This window comes from Drosophila rhopaloa, unplaced genomic scaffold, assembly GCF_018152115.1.
Source record: "Drosophila rhopaloa isolate 14029-0021.01 unplaced genomic scaffold, ASM1815211v1 contig_167, whole genome shotgun sequence".
Taxonomy (NCBI): Eukaryota; Metazoa; Arthropoda; class Insecta; order Diptera; family Drosophilidae; genus Drosophila; species Drosophila rhopaloa.
Genome location: NW_025335047.1, coordinates 6,822,065 through 6,848,026, shown reverse-complemented (window position 1 = coordinate 6,848,026; position 25,962 = coordinate 6,822,065). Strand labels below are relative to the sequence as shown.

The 25,962-nt window shown below is 39.9% G+C and overlaps 1 protein-coding gene across 1 annotated transcript in view; it reads left to right on the top strand.

Annotated features, from left to right (window-relative positions):
- The window catches only part of LOC108050873 (headcase protein), an 84,025-nt gene extending 63,351 nt beyond the window's left edge, over positions 1 to 20,674 (top strand). The window contains 4 exon segments of the mRNA XM_044458740.1: positions 16,720 to 16,908; positions 18,516 to 18,604; positions 18,685 to 18,784; positions 19,033 to 20,674. Coding sequence (XP_044314675.1) covers positions 16,720 to 16,908; positions 18,516 to 18,604; positions 18,685 to 18,784; positions 19,033 to 20,445 — 1,791 coding nt within the window. The 3' untranslated portion in view covers positions 20,446 to 20,674.
- Positions 20,675 to 25,962: the final 5,288 nt, after the last annotated feature.

The following is a 25,962-nucleotide window of genomic DNA, read 5'->3' as shown; positions in this document are numbered from 1 at the left end:
GACAGAACTTGTTGGCTTTAGTATTTTGTTTAATGTATCTCTTACACAATTTTTTAATGGCAGTCGAACATTTTGTTGGGGCTATTTATGGTATCTTTGCTTTTTTTCAAATAAATCCCAATTTGAGATAATAATAAAAAATCCATATTTGTATTGTGTTTTGAATAGTAAAAAGTAGTAAAATACTAATAGAATCAAATCTCTAAGATTATTTTTTAAGAGCTTTATTCAAATTATTTCGTAATTAAGCTATTTATAGATCTGTCCATATTTATACATAAATACCTTACCCTTATCTTCCGTATTACTTGCCCTTTGAACTAATCACAATTTTCTCGTTCTTATCTCATTGCAGGTATGTTCTTAAACCGACTTCCTATATAGAGATACATATTCAATGCAATCGTAAGTATACAAAGCGGCAATCGGAGACAAAACGATGAATCAAAACCAGCTCGTTCGACTTATTTTACGCACACAATCATTCTGGTTCCCGTCTGTGGCTAATTTGCATAATAAGCGCACAGCTGTTAATTAATAACGGGCAGCTGCCTAAAAAAAAGTTATCCGTAGACCTTCGGAACCAGATCAAAGACAACGAAATCGAATCGAAATTATGAGAGATTTGTTTTTAGGCCGCTCATCGTTGCGGTCGGCAGTCATGGGTTAATGGCGGGCCAATTTGAGTGGGTGGAGCTGCTCTATGACGGTGAAACCCAGGCATTTCCGTCTCGGCTTGAATAGACGGGGGTATTCCTGTGGCAAATCACTTAGGTGACTGCAGACAAGCCACGCCCCCCGCCCCGGCAAACAGTTTACAAGCTGTAAATTTGGCCAAGAGAGTGGCAGAAGAGGGTTAACAGAGAGGGGCGATCAGGTAAACTGGCAATTTTCAAATTTGCGATCATCGACAGGCGCCACCAACGCGCAGCGTTAACTGGCACTGCAAAAAATTATACAAAATAGATTTTAGTGGGCTTAAAAATAGGTATTGTGTAATTAGAAATTGTTTGTGAAAGTTTTTTTTAAATATATTGTTTGCCAATTTTTTAAGGATGTGACAGTTTCCTATTATAGACACCAAATAGTAGAGAATTAATATAAATGGAATTCAAGTCAGTATTATTAGTACTCGATTTTGATTGACATTTTTAACATTATCAGAAACCCGTTACCAATAAAAATGTTATTAATATTTTCAAAACTCCACCGCATAGCAGATCAATATTTTATGATACTTTTATTCAAAGTGCAGCGACGCCAGTGATTCGCGAGTTGTAAGTTGCCGGTTTGCAGTTGCTGCTGCCGCCAAAAGCGGCAAATGGCAAAATGTTTTGCAATTTTCGCTGCATTTGCAGACAATAAATTGTTGGGCATTTAATTTGGCCATCGCACAAGGTGGAGTTTTTGGTGGCCCCGGAGGGGGGTGTTTGGTGATTGTGGACGGGGGGAAAGGGGAGTGGGAGTGCCTCAAGCCAAAAGCCATGTGCAACATCAGCTATCTCCCTCTGTTTGCGCTGAGTAAATTGATTTGTTGCGGCTCTAAAGGCACACAGTCAATCAAGCGCGAGTGCAACAATCTCTCTGCTAAAATCTCAAAACCCCAACTCCCCCGATTGTGCCCCCAAAAAGGGGGAGCCAAAAGAGGGGCAAGATGCCACCGGCGCGATAAGAAAATGTTGAGCAACATTGTTGCCAATCGACAAGAAATTGCACTTAAAATTCGCGCGAAAAACTAAATAGAAATAAAATGCTTGTTCGGCTCTTTTTAAGATCAGCTGCGTTGAAAAAATGGCTAAAAATGTCGAGTGCTGAATGCCAAAGTAAACTGCTAAGCTAAGTGAATGCTTTGCCGTACCGATTAGAGGGTATACAACTTGATCATGAGAGTCTTTAATATTTTTAGGAGATAGGAGACAATAAAACGATATTGGGGGAAATTGGTGATCCGTTTGGATTATGAATAGTTCTGCAATTTTATATCACCTATAATTATTTTAGAGAACATAAAATCTAAAATTGTGAAAATTTATTTCTAAAATTTTTTTTTTATATTTTGATGTTTAGAAAACAGAAATACTTAAAAGAGTTCACAAAAATATGTTTGGTAGAGGTTTAAGATTCTTAGCCAAGCAAAATGATTTTTGTTTGTAGCGGTTCATTATAATAGTTAGAGACCCCAAAAATGTATTTTCTGAATCCGCCACTTTTATGCCTAAAAACTTAACCCACACAACATCGTCGATTTTGTGGGTTTTCAATTGAGCATTTGTCACAGTTATTACGCACAGTTAGCGAAGTAAGTTGGCCTGCAGCCACACGGCTCTTCCTGCTCTTAACCCCCTGATGCCCCCGTTAACCCCCCGAGATCTCCTAGTTTTTGGCATCGTGCGGTGTCATAATCGACCATAGTCGGTCGCTCTCTCCCTCTCTCTTTCTTACACACCTAAAAGTGCATACGTGCCAGCCGGCACAAAAAAAAAAAGCGAACGCCAACACATGCAATTGTTGTTGCAGTTGCCTCTGCCTCGGCTGCAGTCGCTGCCTCTGCCGATGTTGACGTCGGCTGTTGTCGTTTGGCCGCCATCGCAATAATCTAATGTCAGATAGTTTTGCGGTCGCTAACCCGCCTCGCATCGACTGCGCCGCCAACTGAGGCAGCGACTGCGACTGCGACGACGACTAAGCGGCAGAAATCGAGAAATAGCACAATGCACGCACGCATACACTCGACTAGTGCCATCTCGCCTGCTCTCACACATTGTGCAATTAGATGGTGCGCTGATGAATGCAAATTAGAATTAAAGTCGCACAGTGGATCCAAAAATAATGCCGATAAGGGGTCAAAATAATAATGATCTCACCAACAAATGAATCTCACTCTTTAGGTTTTTCAAATCATTTTATTTGGGCTAAAATTAAATATTATACAAAGAGAAAACCACGTGACGGATACTTAATTTGTAAGGTACAAAGAAACGAATTGCAAGTGAACAAGGCGTATACTTAATTTTTGTTTAATAATTAAAAATTCTTTAAGTTCTTAAAATATTATAATAAAAACATTAATATATCTTAGAATAGAATCTTAGGATTAGTAAGTTAAGTTGCTGCAAGTAACCTGTAAATGGAATGTATATAGAAATGGGAAAATTTTAATCAAACTCGTAATCCGCGATCCACTGTTGCGTGTCTTGGTTCTCATGTAAGCGATATTTAATCTGCCATTTGGCTGCGCTTGAGCGTCTCTCCTTCGTCGCGTCGCCAAGAATGTGGCTCTGAGGTTGAGCCTGGCCATAAAAGCAAACAATTGTTGACATCTGCCACACGCTGGTAAACCGCTCGCACCCCCCGACTTTTTGAAAGCCCCTTGCCCATTTGTTTCCTTTCGTTTGTCAGCTTGTCAATCAAGTGGTCGTCTTCCACAATTATCCATTCTAATGACAGGGAAAGACAGAGACAGGCACAATTCAAAAGATGGCTAGCACATGTTTTGCTTTGACAAAATGCCAACAAAAATGCCAGCCCAGCAGCATATGTGGCACTTAAATAATTCTCGAAAAAGCAAAAACCGAAAAGAAAACTTACAAAAAAATAAAGATGTAAAAAAGCGAAAGAAACACATAAGGAAAAGTCCCGAAACAGAAAAAAGTCAGAGAACACGCACATAACTTCTGTCATTGCCCAATGTGGTTTCTTGTTTGTGTGAAAATATGTCTAAAATAAACGACCAAAAAGTACATAAAAAATAATAAATTAGGTTTAAATATAAATATTCTAAATTTAAATTGAATATTCCTTTAAAGAACGTCACAGCTTTGTATCAGTTTGATTTTATTTTTTCTTAAAATAAATATAATTGGTTTTAATAAAGTGTATCTAAAAAGTATTAAAATACATTTTATGTGTGTGAGCCATAAAAGCCAAACAACACCTACTTTTGCTTTCAGCATTTTTCAGTTAACGTTTTTATAGCTGCCTACACTAACTAACCTATGACAATAATTAGCTGAGCAAACAAAATAAAGGGAGATAAAGCATGCGAATATTTATCTACAAGAGAGATACAGAAAAGAGTATTGTTTGTTCTTTTTTGTTTGATATTTTGGCAGGGCAGCCGCAAAGTAGGCAATACCAATACAATATGCACACGAGCAACATTAATTTGAGTCGAATGACAGCGGCAACACACCAACGAAACGGCAGCAACAACTGTTGCAGTTCGTTGACTTTTCGCCGCCTGTTTGACTTTGTAAATTTGAATCAACTCTCGGCGCTTTTCCATTTTCATTTTCCATTATCTAGCCCCGCAAAAAAGGTTGTGCAATTTTCCCCTGGGGTATCAACACCTACCACTTTGAGCTAAGTAAACGTTTGTTGCTGCTGCTGCCGTGGCTTTCTGATGAATGGTGTTTGGCCAAAAGCAAAATTATCATCATCAGCGTTGGCACTTTAAGCGGTCCAACTTCAAGATGAGCCTGCCCATGGGACGTATGCGTAATATTTTGCCAAATCGCCTCTAATTAATAATGCAAATCGCTACAGATCAGCGATAAGTTACAGCTCTTGCTTTGTAACAACTCAATTACCAACAGCTGCTGTTTTTTTTTTCGTTGTTGCTGTGGGGCACGAGCGTGTGGCAAGTTTTTTATCGGGAAAAGGCGATCAGAAGCAACGCCCATAAAAAAGGAGAAAAATACCGAGCATTATTTGCTGGCTCAGTTGAAAATTATATGTTTGCTGCATTTTTTTAAACATTGTTTATTCAAATTAAGATTTAAAGCTAATATATAAAGTATACTATCTCATAAGTATTTATGTTTGTCATAAAATCTCTATTTATTTTAAAAGTCGCGCATCACATAAATACATCTGCCATCATTATTATATTTGAGTGAGTGCATTTCCCTTTCTGCTCCAATCAAACGTGCTTACAGGCTAAATTATGAGGCGTTTTTAATGGCTTCCTTCATTTGCAGTTGCAGATTTTCGTTTTCAGCTTCGTGTGGCTCATAAAAATGCCTTTAAATAGCAGGAAGATGCCAGCGGAGAGGTGGAGAAATCGAGTCGCAGTCTGCCAAAAACTTGCACTTCAAGTGAGTCTGCCGTTGAGTTGAGTTCGTCGACGGAGTGTTTGCGGGCTTTTGCCTTTATATATTTTGTTCATTCATAAGCGGCTGTCGAAACATGCTGATGATGCTGATGTTTGAAGTGCCTTTGATGCTCATTTCGTTGGAGGAGAAATGTAAAATGTATTTTAAAACTGGCAAGGGGTCCGCCTATTGATTTTTACGACCAGCCAAAGGTAAAGTTCATCGAACTGCCGGGCACACATGGTCTCGAGTTCCTACCTGAAAAAATGGACCCTCACATGCATATTTTTCATTAATTTTGGCCTCGAGTTTAGCGGCAATTAGTCGCATCCGTTGGCTCTCGCATAAGTAAATAAATTTTGTTTAATTTTATTTTATTTGCTCGTGTTTGTTGGCAAATCTTCAACTCCAGACTTTGTAGAGTCATTGACCAACTTCAGTGGGTTTATACTGCCCAGTCCCTAATATATTCCTCTCTCTTTCGCAGGGCTGCTACCCGTCTCTTTCCCTTTTTCCCTGGTGTCCACTTTCTTTTTTTTTGTGTTGGTTTGTAGGGACAGAGGAGCCTTTCATGTCTGTTTAACTTATTTGACATGGGTCGAAAGAGCTTTGCACAAATGGTGAGAGTGAGAGGGGGTTCTACCCAGTATCCCTATCTCTTTCTTGACGTCTCCGGGCATAGCCATCTCTTTCTACTCGTCTCTGTCTCATGCCTTCTCCCTCTTAAGCCATCCTGGGGCAGTCTATTATGTGCCGGCTTATTTGTTTTAATATTCGCTGCTCGTTTTCTTGCTAGTTTTTGGCCAAAGTCCTTTGCATATCGGGGGGGATAATGGGGTATATATAGCCTAGTATATACCCCGCCCGATTGCGCCCCGTTCCTCTTGGCTTATCGTTAACAGCACATTAAAGGATTTCAATGCCTTGGGCTGGTGGCAAACATTTTGTGCACCACAAACATTTTGCTTATTGACTTTGTTGCCACTTTGACGCCTTATCGCCCATCTACATGGCTATATCTTCTTGCTGCTATCTAGATGTCTGCTGCCAGACGGAGAAAGAGGGGTATTGGATATGCGATGGAGGGACTAGGAGAAAGTGCCAGCAGACAAACATTTCCGCTCGGCTGGCCGCCTATGGTCACGTGCCGCTGTCGGATTTAACTTACGCTTCGATTTTGTTTTCCGTCGCTCTGGTCTGGATTTCACTTCCTCTCCCGGCCATCAAGGACATACGCTGGCAGTCGCAAATCAATAAGCTTAACCCGTGAAAGGATGCCAATTTAGGGGCTAATTGATAATTAATGAAATTAAAAATCAGCAGACAAAACCAAAACCATCTTTAATAAATCTTACGATTATGAAATAAATTCAATCATATAGAATATAAAATCCCTATTTCACAAAAGGATCGCCTGTCTTTTTGGTAGAAGTTTCGGTTCAACAATTCTAAGGTTAAATCCAAAACAGTCTACAGCTGATGCTAGTCATTGGTTCGGACGCTTAAATTTCATTAAACTTATCCATCAGCAGCTCAATGATGGATTTGCCTCTAGAATCTCCTACCTCTCTCTACCCCTCATTATCTCTTTTTTGTCTGCAATTCAATCAAAATTTGCCTTGGCTTTGCACAAAAACAATTGAGTTTGTCTCGGCTTGAGTGGGCGATAGAGAGGGATAGATTCTCGCTTAAGGATTCTCCTGGCTATCTTTGCACTCCCACCCTTTCCACCTGAATCCTGGACACGCCCCAATTGTGTTTTTGGCATTGTCGCGGGTTGTGTCTGACAACAACTCTCGGCAGACGCCACTTGTCACGGCCCCTCTTTCCATTTTCTACAGCTAAAGTTCTTAGGAGTTTTCTTTAGAAGGATATGCGTTCATTCTAGGAGGTGGTTTCCTGGCACACAGAAAAAAAAAGATGCAAAATGGTGTTTATCAACTCTAATGTTTACTAATTTTTATATTTATCGAATAATCAAGTTTATAATCAACTTTCATATTTTTTGAATTATCACATTTATCGAACTAACATATTTATTATGTATCATGTTTATGTCTAATGACATTATTTTCTTCCATGTATTTTTCCTGAATTTTAAGTGTTCGCAGTGGCTCCTTCTAGGCCACCTTAAGATCCTTAACTTCAACCTGCCCCACCCATCGCTTGTGCTAATGTCACTTGGCAAACTTTCGCTGCATCGTCGTCGCCGTCATTGTCTCATGTGCCTCCTCTCCTGCCGCCCCAAAATCCTCCTTCGATTTGTCCTGGTCGTTATCTATTGCTGGCAACGACAGGCAGCATTGATTTAATGACATTGATGGGGCGCCACTCCCTGCAATCCCCTCATTTTGCCCCTACTATATAGCTCCTCTTGATGCTTTATTTATTGATTTAACTTTGCAATATCGCTGGCATATCCTTTCTCTCGTTTTTTTTTTTCTTTTTCTTTTCCTTTTACATTTTTTTATTTGGCGCACTTAACGCGTTTTTGTATCCTTGAATGGATTTCCTTTTTATTTCTGCAGCGCCGACAAAATTTATGCGCTGCCTTTGCTATCAGCCAGCTCCTCTCCTTTGATCCCTAAGCTTCTTTTAAATAAATATCGAAAAAAAAAAAAAAGAAGAACGTAGTGGAGAAGTGCATTGAACTTGTCCTTGCAGCACTTGCCTTTATTGGCCTTTTATTGGTTTTTGATTTGTCTTTTACCTTTTTTTTCCTTTCCCTTAAGTATTGTTTTGTTACTTTCTGTTCATTAGCCATAAGCAGCTCAAGTCGAATTGGAAATCTCAGTCGGCGGGTGATTGCAAAAATTAATTAACAAAGACCACGCCCCCGAATCCCTTTGAAAGACATGATACGCCCTTTTCATGTCTTGTGTCTGCTGAATTTTTTGCGGGCCCTTTATTTATTTATTTTGGGTTTCATTTAGGGTTTTGCTGTCTATCATTCTGTGCGAGTGTAATGAAATTATCCTGCGTGCTTCAAATTCTCTGTTATCCCCATAAACAAGTTGAAAATTCGTCCTTCAATCCCGTAACTGAATCCCGAGCCTTATGAAAAAATAAAAAGCACCAGACGAGAGTCGCCTGCAATTTAATTACTCTGCGGTTTGCTGTTTGAAAACTGTTTGCTTATATATAGATGTGGGTATCCTTTGGCATACCTGAATACTCAGGAATTTGCTTTTCATGATGGAGTCGAGCAAACGAGAACTCAAACTCATACTAAACTGACCCTCACACATGTCTGACCAATGCAATTTGTAAGCATTTTTCCCCAGCTCAACTCGACTCCAACGTTCATTAGTTTGATTACCCCAAAATGGAGTTAAAAACGGACTGGGCGAAGTAGTATCCTTGGGCTCGCCCGAGCATATGCAATGAAAAATTCTGAAACGCAATCAGAAAATTTACCCCGAGCTGATAGCACTTTGAACTTTAAGCCATTTCACAAAAAAAGGACATGAACAACTTGACAAAAGCTGTGGGCCAACAAACCAGCGAAAGTTCGGCCAGGAGCTATGGAAAAAAGGATTCCCCATCTGCAGCACTGAAAGATATTTTAATACATAAATGAACTGATAAATATCTTAACTCTACAAGTTTTTTGGTGAAATGAAAAATGTTTTTTCCTTACAACTGTAACTTTAGGTCGTTCATTTAATGTAAAAATATTTTCTAACTGGATTAAACAATTTGTTTGTTTACTTTTTCGTTGAGTGCACTGCTAACGTTCGTGTCGCTGGCCATGTGCTTTAAATCATTTTCATTTTCAGCTGAGCGCTGACAGCAGCTGTGGCTGTTGTTCCGTTTGGATCCTCCTCCTGAGTCGCAGGTCCTGTGTCCTGTCTTCCAACTCCTGTCTTTCACCTCCAGGTCCCGCCTCCATCTGCTCCTTGGTCATTGTCCTGCGCTGATTTCTGTTTTTGGCTGTTCAACTTGGCTGTTCTCCTCTCGTCTGAGCAAGCACTTATCGCACCTTGTTTAGTCAGTTAAACTGTCAAGTTTGGACGAGAGCAGTTTTTTAACCCCTCCAACTCTCCATTTTCACCATTTCCACACGCTTTTCTTGATTAATTGCAATTTGTGCGCTCTGTGTAGTTGATGAAGTTTTTAGTGTCCAACAAAGTGTTTTTTTACAAGGGAGCTGGGGGTCCTGGCTAATTATTAATGTAAATGTTTTCACTTTTAATAGAAGCTCTGCCGCGCCCTCTGTCTGGGTCAGTTTTTCTTTTTGGAGGGCGGCGTGGAAAAGGGGGTGGCATGCTCTTAATTGCCGTTCAACATGCAGCTTACATGGCCATTGGCCAGCTTGAAGTTGTGGATGGGTGGCAAAAGACTTTCCATTTCGCTGAAATCCCTCTCATTTCTCCGTCTGTATTGTGGCAGGTGTCATTATCCTTGCGGCTCATATGCGAGACGAAGCGCTTGTGCTCTTTAATTAGAAATGCTAATGAGGCAAAGCTTCCAGCCAAAGCTACTTAGCGATGTTAGTGACACCTTCGAAAGTAATTCAACCACAGGTGGCGGGCGGGGATTTCGTTGCCATATAGGGAGCATTGTCTCTGTTTGCCTTCTTTTGTGGCACGATTAGCGCTGCTTATGAGCAGTAGAAACGTTGATATCATCGCCATATCATCACATGAGCTGGGAAAACAGCAGTGATGCGGAAAATTGAAAATGCGTGGGAGCTAAGAGAACTAGTTCTGTGCGTTTGAGTTCTAGAAAGTCTCAAATTATAATATACTTTATAGTTTTTCTAGATTCCAAGTTGCCTTGGAAATGTATAATATTCTTAAATTCCATTTCATGGACTTTGATACCCCTTTATAAAGATAATAAATTTTCCTAAAACCATCAATTATAATAAATTTTATATAAATTTGCCACCCAAATAGAAAATAATAGCCCAGATTAAGTGGCTTCAATCTCTTATAATTTTAGAACCTGTAAGAAAGGTTACCAAAATAAAATTCTTAAATTTCTGGAATTTAAAATGGAACGTCTTGGTGCCTTTGGAACTGGTCGTCCCCTGTTGTAAGTCCTTCAGATCCTCCGAGCTCCAAATAAGCCCTCATTGAGGTGCAGCCACAAGGACCCTCGTCATTTATTGGTCTTTAAAGCGGCGTCGAGTGCAGTGGCTTCTATCTGCGTCTCTATCTGTCAGTCTGTCCGACTGTTGGCCCCATCTCTTTCACACTCCCAATGTCTGTCTCTTTCACTTTTGGTTTGTGTGTTATTTTCTGGCTAAAAGGACGAAAAAGGGGGGAGGGGTTTGTGGTGTCGGGGATTGGAGGTTTTTAATGTCGTGTTTATTTTGACATTTTCATTATGTGCGTATCTTGTTTGTGGCTCTGTGTGTGTGTGTACTCGTTCATTGTCTGCGTCTGGCTGCGTTTTTTATGGTGGCCACCCAACCACCCACCTCTGCTTTGGCCTTCACTTAAGCTTTTGTTTGGAGTCAAAACCCCCTTTTTAATTATATTATTTTGAACCTTTAACCTGGAAATGTTCAAGTTTTCCCAACAGAGTTGAATGCATTTGGTTTATTTTTTGCGTGGCAGAGACTTGCATTTGAAATGGAATTCTTAAAAACTTCTCTTTGAAGTTGCCTATCGAGTGTCCTTTTTGGCCAAAAAGGAAAAAGTTTTCCGTCTCTTTTGTTTTAATCAAAGTTTGGCCGGTCCTCCTTTCCTGTTTTTCTTTTCTGTTGCCAGCTTATAACTTTTCCCTGAGGTTAGAATTTCCACGCTTTTCCTCTTTTGTATTGTAATTAAAATGCAGACGGCTGTCTTTGCTCCTTTTTCTTTTTTCTTCTAGTTACTATTTTTGCATTTTTTTAGCCAGCTTGACTGTGTGGCAATTATAAAGATATGCTCGAAATGAGTTCCATTCCAAGCCATTTCTCAGTGCGGCGATAAAAATTACAATAAATAAAAGGGGAAAATGCTAAAAAAATAGAAAAAAACGCCTGGAAAAAGGCAAATTTAATTAGGTTCAACTGGGTTCCTCACCCTTTTAGCGATCAATTGGTGGGCAAATGCAGCCGTCTCAGTTTGTTGACTCCCACTTATCTGTTTTCCCCATTTTTCTCAGTCCCCCGCAACTATTTGCACTCTGAAATGGAGGCCTGTCCACGGGTAATATGCCCGACTATTTCTGTTGTTGACAGCACTTATCGCCTGGAGCTGGAAAAAGTCTAGTTTTGTTGAGGTTCATTGATCCATGGGTGTGATAAGACCTGAGGGAGCTACGAATGGGTTCTTAACCCTAGAAAGACCGTGATGTGGTGGAAATATCAATGAAAAACTATGCAGGTAGAGCGCATTTTAAGGTACATTTTGGCATAAAGTTCTTGAGAACCGTAATTTTACTTCATATATTTTACGTTTTTTAAACATGTCTCAAAGTGAGTTAAATATAATTAAGTTAATCACTCTAGGAACGCTCATAAAGCATACGCACCGTTGCCAAGTTGATAAGCAGCAAGCAAGCAAAGTAAAACAAATACGAAGCCCAAGTGTTTGTTGTTATATAAATGCGAGTGGGAGTTGCATCACCTCCCAATAGAAACGATACATATGTTTGCTTGCCTTAAAGCATCAGGGGGCTTAAGTTAAGTGGAAGAAATTACACCAAAGAGGATACACTTACTCTTCCTCCGGATACCCCTGGCTTTCCCCCGAGAGAAATGGCTTACAGTTCGTTTAGTTTTTGGCTGCTAATATCGTGGGGATTAAGTTCGAATCAAAGCAATGTACTGTGACTTCGTAAAATGCAGCAGGAAAAATGGAAAGGAAAAAAACCAACGGGGAGTGCCTTAAAAAATAATTAAACAATTACGTTTAACAAGAGCACCATAATAAAACTATTAACTGCCACCGAATGCATTTAAATTGCTTGCTTAGCGGGGAAAATGCGGGGGCGTGGAGAATGCGGATCCAATAACCATCAATGTCTGGCGAATGTCTGGGAGAAGCCTTTGAAATTTGCTTTTCATATAAAAATAATTGTTATGCCCGAGAATAAAGTTTAAAGTGGAGAACAAGCACAGAAAAAAAAGGGAAAGGAGCCTCGCGGCGGGATGCAGTTCAATAAACTGTGGAAAAAGGCAAAAGCATACTACGAGGCGCTGGGAGAGAAAAATGAAATTGGAAATTGCATTTGTTTTTGCCTTTTGCCTTATACATAAAGCTCTCCTCTTGTTGGCCAATCGAAGAAAGCCATTATGCCATAGCACATTGAACGCACGATAAATAACGAGACCCAAAGTCCAGTCAATGGCAACAACAACCAAAAAACATCTGAACTAAGGGCCAAATACAATTTATTTGCAAATTGATATTTAAAGGTCAGAAGGATACTAACCGGCCAAGAGCAGCTTAGGGCCATGAAAAGCATTTGGCTAATGGCAAATGCAAAAAATGCAAAAATATATATATATATATATGGGAGGGCGGAGAAATTAAAATGTTTTGGAGAGCTTCCAGTGAAAGCAAAATTTGCTTATGACAAGGACATCAAAAACTTGGCACAGGATATGACCAAGAGTTTGGGGTCGAAAAGTTTCTTGAACTTGGGAGCGCAGCTTATCAAAAAAACATTTCGACTGCGCCGCCTAATGAAGTTATAACCCAGACAAGCCCTGACTAGATATGCAAAGCTCTTCCCTCAGTTTTCGTTTTTGTTTTTTTTTTTTTGGTTGCGTACTTTTATTTTGCAATTGTGTCGCGCATTTGAATTAAGTGCAAATGACATGAGATTTTCAGGGGGAAACAATGCGAATACCAGCTGCCTCTTAGGAGTTGCAACCCCTCGACAAGCTTTTAAGCCACTTCACAGTTGTACAGCAGAGTGCAGTCCCCCGCATTTCCCCATCGACTTTTCCTTTTGACTTGGCACTCCTTTTGCTTGTTGTTCCCTCCGTTTCGGTGCAGTTTTCATTGTCTGGCTTGGTACTTTTTGAATTTATTGAAATGTTTGTTTGTCTGCAATTCTCTGCTGCACAGAGAAAATAAACTTTGATTATAAAATTATTAATATAGAGTTTGGTTAGGTTTATTTGATTAATTTGGCAAGCATTTATTTATTGGACTTTACTTGGGCCTTAAGCTTTACATTTTATACGAAATGCATTTAAAATATCTCTCAAACTTTTCTCTGTGTAGTTGTTGCCTGGTTGCATTGTTCCTGTTGTTTTTCCCGCCCACTAATTTGCCACGCCCCGTCTTTCTATTTCCTTGTATCCTACACAGATGCGCCTGGCGGTTTGCTATGTTTTTTTTTCTGCATTTGTTGTCGCAAAATATTATTACTCCATTTCATTTATAAAAGTGCTACCCTCCCTTCGGAATTTTCCTACTGCAATTCCATTTCATTGTCAGTGTCTTGTGTTTTGTGTCTGCCTTGTTGGTAGAAGGAAGTTTGTTAGCTTTGTTGCTGTCTTGTCATTGGCTTTAACTCCTAATCCACAGGTCACATCTGGCCCATTGATCAAAGTGTCTCGCTGGGAGACAGCGAAGTTGTTCCACTGCTTAAATTAAGCACCTAGCACCACGCCCACCGCATAAAATAGAAAACAGCCCACATCCATGACTGCTGTCAGTTTTGCCGATGACAATTTTCAAATTTATTCTGCCATTTCTTTTGTCTCTGGCAAAAAAACGCCTACGGCTCGATTCGAGGGGAAAAACCATTTAAAGCGCAGACAATTTTTCAATTTCCACACACACACAATTCACAATTGAGAATAAACAGTTTTTCCGGGTTAATAAAATAGTTTTTCCTCGCAGTTACGCCCACATCGCCTAATGAGGAATTTTCATGCTCTTTAAGCTGGAGGAAAAAGGTAACGAAAGCGATGGAGGAGGTCTTTCAGGCTCACATGTTTGCTTACTGTCTGCACAAACACTTGGCGAAAACTCACAAAGGCGAATTGGAATATTAAACACTTTTATTAACTTTAGCATAAAGCTTAAAGGACCCCATCCAAATAATACAATACGTAAGCAAATGGGGAAGGTAAACATGGAAGCAGTGAAATTCTTTGAGAGAGCTTTTCCGGCTGGCATTTTTAATGGATTAACAGTAGTAGTAGTTCTATCCACTTCCGTCAGCACTTAAGCTATGAAATGCCATTTAATTTAATGTGTTTTTGAATACCCCACCACTTTGATCCCAACTACAGGGAATCCAAATCCAAATCGAACTCAATTGAATTGTATTTTCTTGGGCCCATTGTCTTGGTCTCGTTTTGGAGGGTGTGGCGAAAACCTTTTTGATTTGTGGCTTCAGTGAGTTTGGGTGTTGATATTTATGGTCGGGAGGAAGTGCTGTTGCCTGATTTATGCGTCCAATGCCAGCCAGGCAAAGGAAGTGACAACTCAATGGCTTCATTAGTGTCCTCCGATAAAGTCCTGGATAAAACCTTCAGTGTCGGGAGTTTATTGCACTTCGACTTTTGACTTTTGTTGGGGCCACGAAAAGTTGTGTTGCGCTCACCAAATAATCTCAAATTCAGCAATAATAATTTCATGCTTATAATTTGTTCAAGAGTTCCCCACTGCGGTTTTGCCAAAAAACTTTCCACACGCGACTCTCATAAATTATGAAGGAGATAGAGTCCTCAATCCTTTGGCCCCGTCTGAGTTCATTCTCTGTTTTGGGCAACGACCGTCTTCTTAGAAGAACTCAACTGAACGCAGATGAAATTAGCAAATCGTCACGTAGCCAACATGAAGATGGGAATTATTTATGCCTCAAACAGAGCGAAAAGTCAGGGAGACTATAAAACAAGTCCGTATTTTTGTTTTTATACTCGAATATTATGTCAATTTTATAGTTTTTGGAATGAGAATTTATTCTGTTATATTTCTAATTAAAAATAATAATAATCTGACTAATACAAAATGTTAAACATTCGGTCGCCTATTTAAATTTTACACAAAATTCAAAGAAATATTTTTTCCTGTGCAGAAAAAACTGTGGAAAACCAGACCAATGCTTGATGGAATGTACGATACATGTGCGTCTGCATCCTTTTTATTTCATTTTTTTGGCCTTGTAAAGAGCCGTAAGAGGAGAAAAAGATTATTGCTGCAGTTGGCTCTGCTATCTGGGTTATTGTTATTGTCCGTAATCCCAGACAAGCACCTCTCACCCACAGATACGCACATTCTCCTTGAGCAATCAACTTAATTGCTTTACCAACTCACCCCGAGATTCTGCCGGGATTCTTTTGTTTAATGAGTGAAAATTGTGCCTTGGTATCGCTTACGCAGGGAATTTCACTCCCCTCTCCCCGTTTCGGCATGCAAACATTCATTAATCGAATCTGTTGTTTTGTAACAATGTTGGGAGTTGATTTTATTGTTGTCAAGATTTATGAGCTCTGGCCCCCAAGATGTTGGCAAACAACATTGCAATGTGGGACCCGTGCAAATATTAATTTGTTGATTATTTAGCTTGGGAGGCGGGCTAAAAAGAGTGTCATTCTTATCCATTGAAAAAGGGAACAAAAGTTCTGGGCAAATATTGGCAAATGTTTTCAAGGGGTTTTGGGTTTTATCTCCCCACACATCTTGCACATATTAAAAGTGCATTAAACCTGTCCCAGAAAGACATTCCTCAACTGCAATTGATTGGTACTACGTGTCCTTTACCTTAATTTCGATACATTCCAATGTCATTCCACTAAATTATTCAACCTGACCGATACCCCTTCCTACTTTACTATGTGCACATATATACTATATGTCTGAGTGCTGTTATTCCGTCTGGTCAGGTGCCGGACCATCGTCAATTACCCAAACAGAGTCACAAATATTCCCTCATCATTGGGTTAGTTGGTTCTGATTGGCGGTGGTGGCTGCAACTATTCCCACTTTAGCCATATTTCGTGGATCCTTTCAACACCTTTTGGCTTTTTGACGGCTTTATTACCAGCCGGTGGAAAATATTGAGAGTGGGTTCATCTGCCGGCTCGCCATATTGATTATCGATTTGGGAATTGGCCTGGACTGTTTGGCTGACTGGCTGACTTAACTTGGCTATACACCTGGCTAGCTGTGTGTTTTTGTGTGCATTCAATTTGGGCAACGTGCTAGCCACTTTGGCTTAGACAACACGGACCTGTTTCCCGCTCTGTTTTCCCTGGCACGTTTGGATTTTATGGTTCATTTGTTGGCGCTTAGACGCTGGCTGGTTGCTTCGTGTAGTCCCTCGGCAGACATATATTGGCAATGTTCATTGGACACCACCTTGAATTTGGCGGCGGGAACACAGTGGTTTTAGGGTAAACGAACTTTCTTTAATTCGGGTTATTTTACGTTTATATATATTTAATATCTGTATAGGTTTTTGGGGAATTTAAACCAATTTTATAAGTATTAATGTAAAAGCCCAAGACACACAGATATTTAAGACACAATGCTTTTAAAAGTCTTATTTATTACATCTTTAGAATTAAACAAAATAAATTTACTTTATGCTTCACTGTCACTTTTTTTATCCACGGGGACAACCCCACACTATAGATATAAACAATGATTTTTTTCTATTTCAGTCTACTTAGTCAACCCAAACCAAATACTTATATCTTTGTTATCTTTTAAACTCTTTCCAGATCGAGGACGAGGGCAACCATGGCAACGATGAGACGCGCCTCTTCATCCTCTCCTCGCTGGCCCAATCGCAGATGAGCCGGGTGGCCTGCATTTTGTGCGAGGAGCCGCTGCTCGTATTCGATCGCTATCCATTGGTCGACGGCTCCTTCTTCCTGAGTCCCAAGCAGCATTCCAGCGGCTGCATTGAGGTGAGTAACGATCCCCCAAGTCTCTATCCACTGTCCTATACACAGAAAAAATGCATACATATTTATTATCTATATCTCAACGGATAATAAAAATAAAACAATGATTCTAAAACTAAATTTTTATTTTATTAGATTAAAATGTTAACTTTACAATTATATACTTGATACATGATAACAGTTGTATTGAGTCATTAGGCAAAAAACATGTAATTTATCAGTGCCTTTCCCAAAATTTATGATAACATACCACTAGAACTAGTTTTTCTCTGTGTACTCATCATTTATAAAACGTCAAATGTGGCATGGCAACCTCACCCACACCCACACCGACGACCACGCAGCTTTCACTCGCCCACGTGCCCCCGAGAACTTTCAGCTGCAATTAGCGGACGAACTGCTCCTCCTCCTCCTCCATTTCGAGTCGCCTCCGACCGCCTGCCACACCCATTTTTTCTGGGCTCTGTCTGTCCCCGCAATTTATGACCCATTTAAGTCAGCGTAATTACGCCAGCGCCCAAAGAAGAGCCGGGAAAACTGCAGTATGCAGTTTGCAGTTTGCAGTTTGCACATTTTGCATTTTACATTTTACGTAGAGGAACTGCACGCACGACCTACGCTTCCATGGGCTTAATATTTTTCCGGTTTTCCCCTGCTTTTCATCCTTTCCCTAGCTGCCTGTCAGTCTCGCCCTAGCCCCCCGATTTCCCCGACTTCTGGGGGCTTTAAATTAAGCCTGGATTTATAATTCATTGCCAGCTGCTGCTGCTGCTGCTGCAATTGGAATTGGCTCCTTTGTATGCCTCTCCCTTGACTTTGACTCGGGTCTTCTGTTCGTGGGCGGCAGCAGCAATCTCCTGGGCAAGTTTATGCATTTTGCATTTTATTTGAAATTATTATGTCGCGTCGCAATGGCAGTTTCACTTCCCCGTTTCCCCCCGAGTCCTTGGCCTTTTGTCAGGCATGCAAGAATGCGCTCAATTCTCTGGGAAAACCCCTCGCTTCCTCGCCCTTTCACAAAACGCGGGGAAAGTTGATACCCTAACAAAAGGAGCAGCTTGCAAACAGGCGGTTTATTTGAAGGGTATTTATCTGGGGAAAAATATATATAATTCCTTTGTCAGTTTGTTAGTAAAAAAAAGAATTCTCTTTGGTTTGGTGGCTTTTATAAAAAGAGGATTTTTGGCAGTCTGTTTGCCCACAGACATTACAGACATTTTGGAGGGTTACTCATTATTTTCTAGTGGTTATATAAAAGTACCCCCTTTGATATGTATTATAGTTTATTCTTACCTGATTTTTTCAATAAATTCCTTTGCACAAATTGTTAAAATATTCAAATGTGCATCTAAAAATTAGTTAAGAGGACACACATAAATGTATACTTTTTATTTCATGCAAAGTGTATTCAGGCGCTTAGATGTCGACCTCGCAATTCATTCTTTTTCCTGCCATAATTTTTCATTGTTGGAGTGTCTGGTTGGTAGCCCCTGGGCTCCTGCTTGAATTATGCGGCTGGGTCCTGCCCCTTTTTTGCCTTTTGTCTGCACCTTTTTCACCGCTTCCGCTTTTTCACACCCCCTGACTCCACTCCTCTTCATTTCTTGCAGGTTAAATACGAGGGACGCACTCTCTACTTGACCTGTGTTTGCATGAGCTGCCTGGACGGGACCTCCAGCAGTCGCGTTATCAACTGCAGGTGAGCATCATCGCGAGGGGGAAATGGTATAGGAAATGAATATTTGAATGATGAATTTGTGTTTTCTGCATCGTTGACAGATTCTGCAAGGAGCCGTGGGATGGCTCGAGCCTGGTTCTGGGCACCATGTACGCCTATGATATCTTTGCGGCCATGCCCTGCTGCTCCGAGAGGTTCAAGGTGAGTTCTGAACTAATATTATTTATAATATGGCTTTCAATAAGCTTTAAATTAATTGCTGTGTTTAAAAAATAAGTATATCATAACATTTTCAACCGAAAATAATAGTCATTAATGGAAAAGTCCCTTTTAACGTTAAGTCTTAAAGTTTTTCCACCAAGTTACAATCGTTACAATACTTCACAGTACAAATGCATGAAAATCGATTTAATTTTCCCCATTTTCGTTTTCTTTTCCTCCCATTACAGTGCAATAACTGCTTCAAGATGCTGATGCATCCGCAGCAACGGCTGAGCTTCTACAGTGACTACTCGCACGGGGTAACTTGTCCGTACTGCAACACGCAGGACACGCACTTCGTGAAGCCCCTGAGCTTCTGCTACGCCAAGAGCCCGGCGGCGCGGCTGCCGACGCTCGCATAACATGAGGCCCCGTTGGAGTCGCCCGTGGGAACAGGTGCCACCGCCACTCAGGTGCCAAATGCCCAGGGCGCTTCAACGGCCTCCAGCTGCAGTTCCATCGCCAAGCAGCCAGCCAAACAGCAGCTCTACAATGCCGCCATCGATTATTCGGCACCGCTGCAGCAGCAAATTAATCCAGATTTGATTGGAGCCCATCCGCATGCCCAGCAGCATCAGCAGCAGGTGCGGCAGCAGCAACAGCAGCAGCCACCACAACAGCAGCAACAACAACAGCAACAGCAGACACAACAGCATCAGTCACAACAGCAACAGCAACAGCAGCAGCAGCAACATCAGCCTGCGGTCAGCACTTTTCAGAGGAACAACTTTCCTCAACAGTCCCATAAAACCATGAACATGATGGCCATGGCAGATGTGATGAGCAAGTACCAACAGCAGCAGCAACAGCAACCGCGCCAGCAGCAACATACACAGCAGCAACATGCAACGCAGAAGGGACTCGAGGGCCTTCTACTGACCAATTCAAACACAAGCAACAGCAGCAGCAGCAGTATTAGTAACTTAATCATTAGCCATAATTCAGCCAGCAATCCAGGCAGCAAAATCCAACCCAACTGGGGCCAAAGCGATGCCATCTCGGCATTGTGGGGCTGTTCCAGCAGCAGCAGTGGTTGCTCCTCGGGCAGTGGATCGCAGCCCTCGTTGAGTCCGACGGCCAGCAGTCATGGCAACGATAATAGCTCCAAGATGATGTTGTGGGCGACCCAGAGTTCGCCCCAAAACGCTGCAACACTCAGGGATGGATTCAAGGAGTTGCAACATCAGCAGCAGCAGCAACAGCAGGTGCAACAGCAACTGCCACATGCAGCCTCGCCCACAGCCTCGCTGACCAGTTCCAGCTCCTCCTCGAATGGATGGAGTGCCTCGCATTATGGCAAGCAGCCCAATATCTGGGAGCTGCCAGGATCTGCTGGCCAAAGAACACCGGCCAGCAGCCACGACATCTTCACCGATCTCCTGTGCAACCTGAGCATCAGTCAGGATAATAGCAGCCAGCAGGCTAAAACCGCCGATGCCTCCGATGTCAGCTCGAATTCCTCCTCGTCGGCCGGGGAACTCCTGGATGCGGCCAATATTTGGAGATTTCCGGAATATGCCAACCAGATTTATCCCGAGGAACCCACTGGCGGTGCTGCCGCTTGCATGCAGCTCTTCAACGACTATCTCAACATGAACTAAACATAGACGATTTAGGAGCCACAAATCGCCTGCAGCATTTGTTACTCTAGCTAAATTTAAAAATGATATAACGAAGAAAAAGAGTAAGCAGGAGAAGGAGAGGCATACCAAGCTACTCTTGGAGCAAAGTTTTAGTTTTTTAAATCATTTGATTTTTTTATCCAATTACACAAGCACACATTTAAAACCCGAGAGAAAACAAGGCAAACTAAAAACAATTTTCTTGTTATTTTTGTTGAGTTTTTTTTAGTTCTTTATTTACACACCTACCTAAACAAAAAAAGCAATTTTTAGTTTTATTTTTTAAAGCAAATTTTTTTAAACTTTTTACCAAAAAAAAAAAAACAAAGCGAAACGTAAAACAAAAAAAAAAGGGAAAACGAGTAAAAGATGCGACGTAGAAGAAGTGACAAAAAAAGAAACATTTACATCACGATTGAGGGAAAAGTTTTATTTAGCAAAAATTGAAGGCAAGGCATTAAATTGTTTAAAGAAATCATGATAATTGCTGTGCTGCTCAATAACACAAAAAGGATGAAAAGCAAAAAAGGAGAAGGAGTAGAGTAGGAGAGTATAAAGTAAAGGGGAGAACATGAAACATTTGCTTCAATTTATGAAACTTAAAATTAAAAAACCTAAATTTAAAAAAAACAACATAATCGATAAGTTGCACATCTTTACCTAAGCGATTGGTAATTATTCCTAGTTTTAGTAAGCGAAACGAGAACCTCTAGAACCTATTAAGTTTCTCTCTCCAGTTCGACACAGTTCAGTTAGGCCCTGAAAGTAAATCAAAGTAAACCCCTAACAGACCAAACACCACCCACCCAACCACTCACACATACAAATAGTATCCAGGCGGCACATGTAACAAGGACATCCCTTCACCCCTTTCAGGAGTATTTCAAGCAGCCCACCCCCACCCACGCCCCCCAAACTCTCTTAGTTAAGTCTTCAAAAAAAAAAAAAAAAAAAAATATAATAAACTTTCGGCGCAGCGTGATCATTAATTATTAAGTGTAAGTGTAGTTTATAGCGATCTTTTTTGTATATGTCTAGGGTTCTTATATTTTTCGTAACTAGCAGAGCAGCCGTATGTGATGGATCTCTAAAGTAGAGTGACGAGCCCGCAGGTGCATCCAAAACCACATGCAGGCACTCACTAACGATAGGTTTAGTAGGCTTAAGGTCGATTTTTTCTAAATTTTAAATATGGTATGCAAGCAAACATCCAACAATTTATAGAGCGGTTCAATGTTTCCTGTTTTTGTTTATTCCGTGCTTAGAAAAGTCACCAAATCCGTGGGGTAAAAGTCCCTTATCCTGATCCCATATAACCTCCCCCTCGATATTGTGAAATTTTAATTGAATTAAAATAAAAACCAAACCCTTCTGTGTGAAAATGTTTAGGCAGCCTGAACCTTAAATTTAATCATCAAAAACTGTGTTAGATTCCTTAAAAACTTTTTATTTGCTTTCATTTCAATGTTTCTGAACCTGTGAAAATTTTAATTCAATTGAAAGTAAAACACCCCTTGATAAATGTCCCCATCTGTGACAGATAGTTTAGGCAACCTAAACCTTAAAATCCGATCAGCAAAAGCTGTGTTATGTAATTCATGCCTCCAAATTTAGTTTCCCCCTTCCCAAAATTAATTTCATTTTAAAATGCCTGTGAAATTTTTAATAAAATTGAAAATAAAACCACATTTGATATGACCCCCACTGTGAAAAGTTTGTGGGTAACATAAACTTAAAAAAAGAATTTGTGAAGATTTTTGATGAAATTGAAAGTAAAACCCCGTTTGATATTCCCCCATCTGTGAAACCCAGTTTAGGCAACCTGAACCTTAAAATCAATCAGCAGATTCTGTGAAATTTTTAATGAAATTGAAAATAAAACCCCTTCTTGATATGACCCCCATCTGTGAAAAGAAGTTTAGGCAAGCTAAACATTAAACTAACTCCGTTAGATTTTTCTCCTTTTGGTTATATTACTTTCCCATATTAAAACATTGTGAAATTTTAATGAAATTAAAAGTAAAACCCTCTGATATGTCACCTATCTGTGAGAAAATGTTTAGGCAGCCTAAACCAAAAATCGATCAGCAGCACTGTGTTATGTATCCCCATTCCTTGAACCCCTTTGTGTTCGATACGAACCCTAAAATTTAGACCGTGTAAGTTTCGTCAAATCATCTGTGAGCAGAGTGTGGAGTCTTTTCCAAAAGGTTTTTCATTTCGGATACCGATTGTAAGAGAGAGGACCCCACACTTTTAAAAACCTTCACTGTGACTAATCGAAAAAACTAAATTTTTATAAAAAATTCTAAAACCCTATCCAAAGTTGTGACTAGGCTAGGCCCAAAAAATCCCTTGTGAGACCCAGTTGAAAACAAACATTTTAAGAAAATGTCAAAGCCCAAAACCCCAAACCAAAATTGCCTCCTTTAGAGACAGCCAATCTGTGACATCCCCTGTTTGTTCATCCCCCCCTAAACATTGAAAATGTATTTCTATCACTGTGAATTGCCCTTCGGAAGGAATAATCATTTTTGAGAAAAATGTAAAACACCAACCCCGAAAGCAACTGTGAATGCATCTAGAGTTAGCGAGTTACTCTTTCGTTTCCGATTGTTTTGGATAGTTTTCAACAGTGTGATAATATTCCGATATTCATTTCTGTGTTTTGATCAAGGCATTGCCTGGAATTTTTTGGAAAAGAATTTAAAACCACCCTCGAATATCTGTGAAAATAATACCCCTTCCTTGAAAAATCCCCGAATCCCTTTTATCCCCCTTTGGTGACTTTTGGTGAGGGATCTGCTTGAAATACAAAAACCTGGGGATCAGAATGGGATCTGAGACTTGCATGTGCTGCAGTTTTTCCAGTAAATGAAAACGCCGCCTTTTGGGCATTTAGCATTGCCGCCATTTTACATACCAAATAATACACGTTAATTTAACGACAACTTTTTCAGAACGCATGAAGGGACAAACTGAGTGATAGTAAATTTTTTTGAATACAAACTTACAGTAACGAGATGTCTTCGTTATGTCTACTTATATAGAACTACCGTTAAGTTTATAAGTACATACCCTATACCCTAAAAACCTACACCTAACTAACCTAAACCTAATACCTAATACCTAAACCTAAATTGATAGAAACTAACGACAAGCGACACCTTTGGCATTTACTTGAGAGGATTATATATAAGTTTGGCACAGTTATATATAATTTTCGTCTAAATTTAAGGTTTTAATCTAAAATATTTGTACGCGCAGGAGGAAGGAGAAAACTTATTTATAGGCAAACCCCACACAAAAAAAAACATGACACACGAAACACACAGATACAGCATATAGTTATATAGATATTTAATTGGAGTAACCTTTAGCCCTACACTACACTACACTACAAAAAAAACATATTGGTAATAAGTTCTACGCAAGCTATTGCTGCCCCAAAAAAGGCAGCAGCACCCGCACCACCAACTACTACGTAAGTCAGCCCGAGTTTTAGTTTGATTCAGTGTTTGTTTTAGTTAAATGTGCTAGGACGAAGTCTCGATCGCGTCCAGTCGAGAGAAAAAAAAACCACAAACTTATGCCCACCTCAGCCACCAATAAGAAGGAGAAGAATCGAATCGAAGGAATCCCTAAACAGTAATAGTCAGACTTCCGATCACAACTAATTCTAATGAATCGTAACCCCTAGACGGCAAATGAATAACATAGTAGAAGTCTTTAAGTAATGAGGAAGAGATGGCGATTGAGCGAGAGTAAAACACATTAAAATGTAATTTATATTACCTCCTTAGCAAAAATCAATAACAAATAACGAATAACAAATAACAAATAACAATGTTTTCTAAATGCATATTAAACTATGATAAATCAAGGCAAAGTAAAACAAAATATGTACGTTTAAATCAAGTAATCAATTTATAAACAATTTAAAAGCAGTTTTTGTTTAGTTCATAATTTGTACTCAAGAAACAAAAAACATTTATATTTTATGTTAAACGAATGAAATATTTGCGCGCCTTTCCCCTTTAATCTTTTGACGATCTTCAGTTACTGGAACATGCCAAAACCCGTGTAGAGCCCAGCAGAAGCAGCAGCAAAATGTTTAAACTTTAACCGAAATTCTTAAAAACCAATTTTTGATAGCTCCCTCCGAGCTTTCTCAGATCATCTGATGACGAAATGTACAAATTGGTGAAGTTTAGGCACTTTCAACCGCGATCCTCCTCCAATTCCCCAAGGCCAAGGCAATATTGCGCAGCAGATATTTCCAAAATTATGTAATCCCCAAAAAAAACCCCACTGTGTAACCCCCTCCTTCCATTCACCAAATTTATAGATTGATTTTATTGCTATCCGATTGGAATTTTTGTTTAACTTAGCACACTTTTGTTTATGCCTAATTCGTAATGTGTAATATATGTATACTTTGTACCTTTTTATGTTATACACAAGTCCCCAAAAACCCCACGATCCCCAAAAGGAATCAATCCCTCGCCCAGTGTTTTATCCCCTCTCCCCCTACGCTCCTCCTCTCCTACACATTTTGGCAATTCAACTTGAATGTCTACTTTTAATGTAATTTAGTTGAATATTTTAGTTGATTTTTATTATTATTATTCGTACTCCGTATGGAAAACTAAATAAATTTAATTGTATTTCAATAAAAACGAAAAAGGACAAAAATTACATTACTTTCTGCTATTATTATTACTACAATTAATATTGAATTTTTGTTGAATTTTCAAATGATTAAATGAAATATTTTTAATAATTTATATTTGGTTTCATTTACCCACCCATATTATTTGGTACTCTTTATTTCGGTTGCAACTGCATTGATAAAGCCCATAAAAATGGATATAACTAAATGCCGGACGACAAACTGCCGACTAGAAGGAGCAGAAAAACCTTTACCGAAATGTATTGCTTAGCATCTGGTAGGAAACAACCTACCGACTTTGGTTCCCGATCCAGTTTCCTCCGATCGCTACTTAGTTTAGCAGCTACCTCAGTTTAGTCACATCGATAGAGTCTTAATTACACACGTATATATTTTACTCGACGTAGGAACATGTTAATCGCAGCTTTTAAACAGATAGCTTAGAAACCCCGGTTGTATGATTGTTATGCAACGATTTATTTAGACACCCCCTCCCCCCAGTCAGTTCCCCGAATTTGGATTATACCCTTTCCTTTTCGTTGTTCTTTAGCTAACTTGCTTACTGAGTTACCTGCGTCCCCTGATGCACTAAATCAATTTCTTAGTTGAATTTTGAGTTGAAAGCGCAGAAAAAGCTGAGCAGATGAAGAAGTGAAAAGATGGTCAATGTTGTAGTCGAATTTTTGTTCACGTTTGTTCTCGTTAAGTTGAAGATTTCATGCCAAAGTACAAACCTTAAATCAATTCTTCGTAATTCCTAATACCTATCGTAATACCTATCCCAGGTCCCCCAGTTTCTTTAAACCAACCTAAGTTCGCTTGAG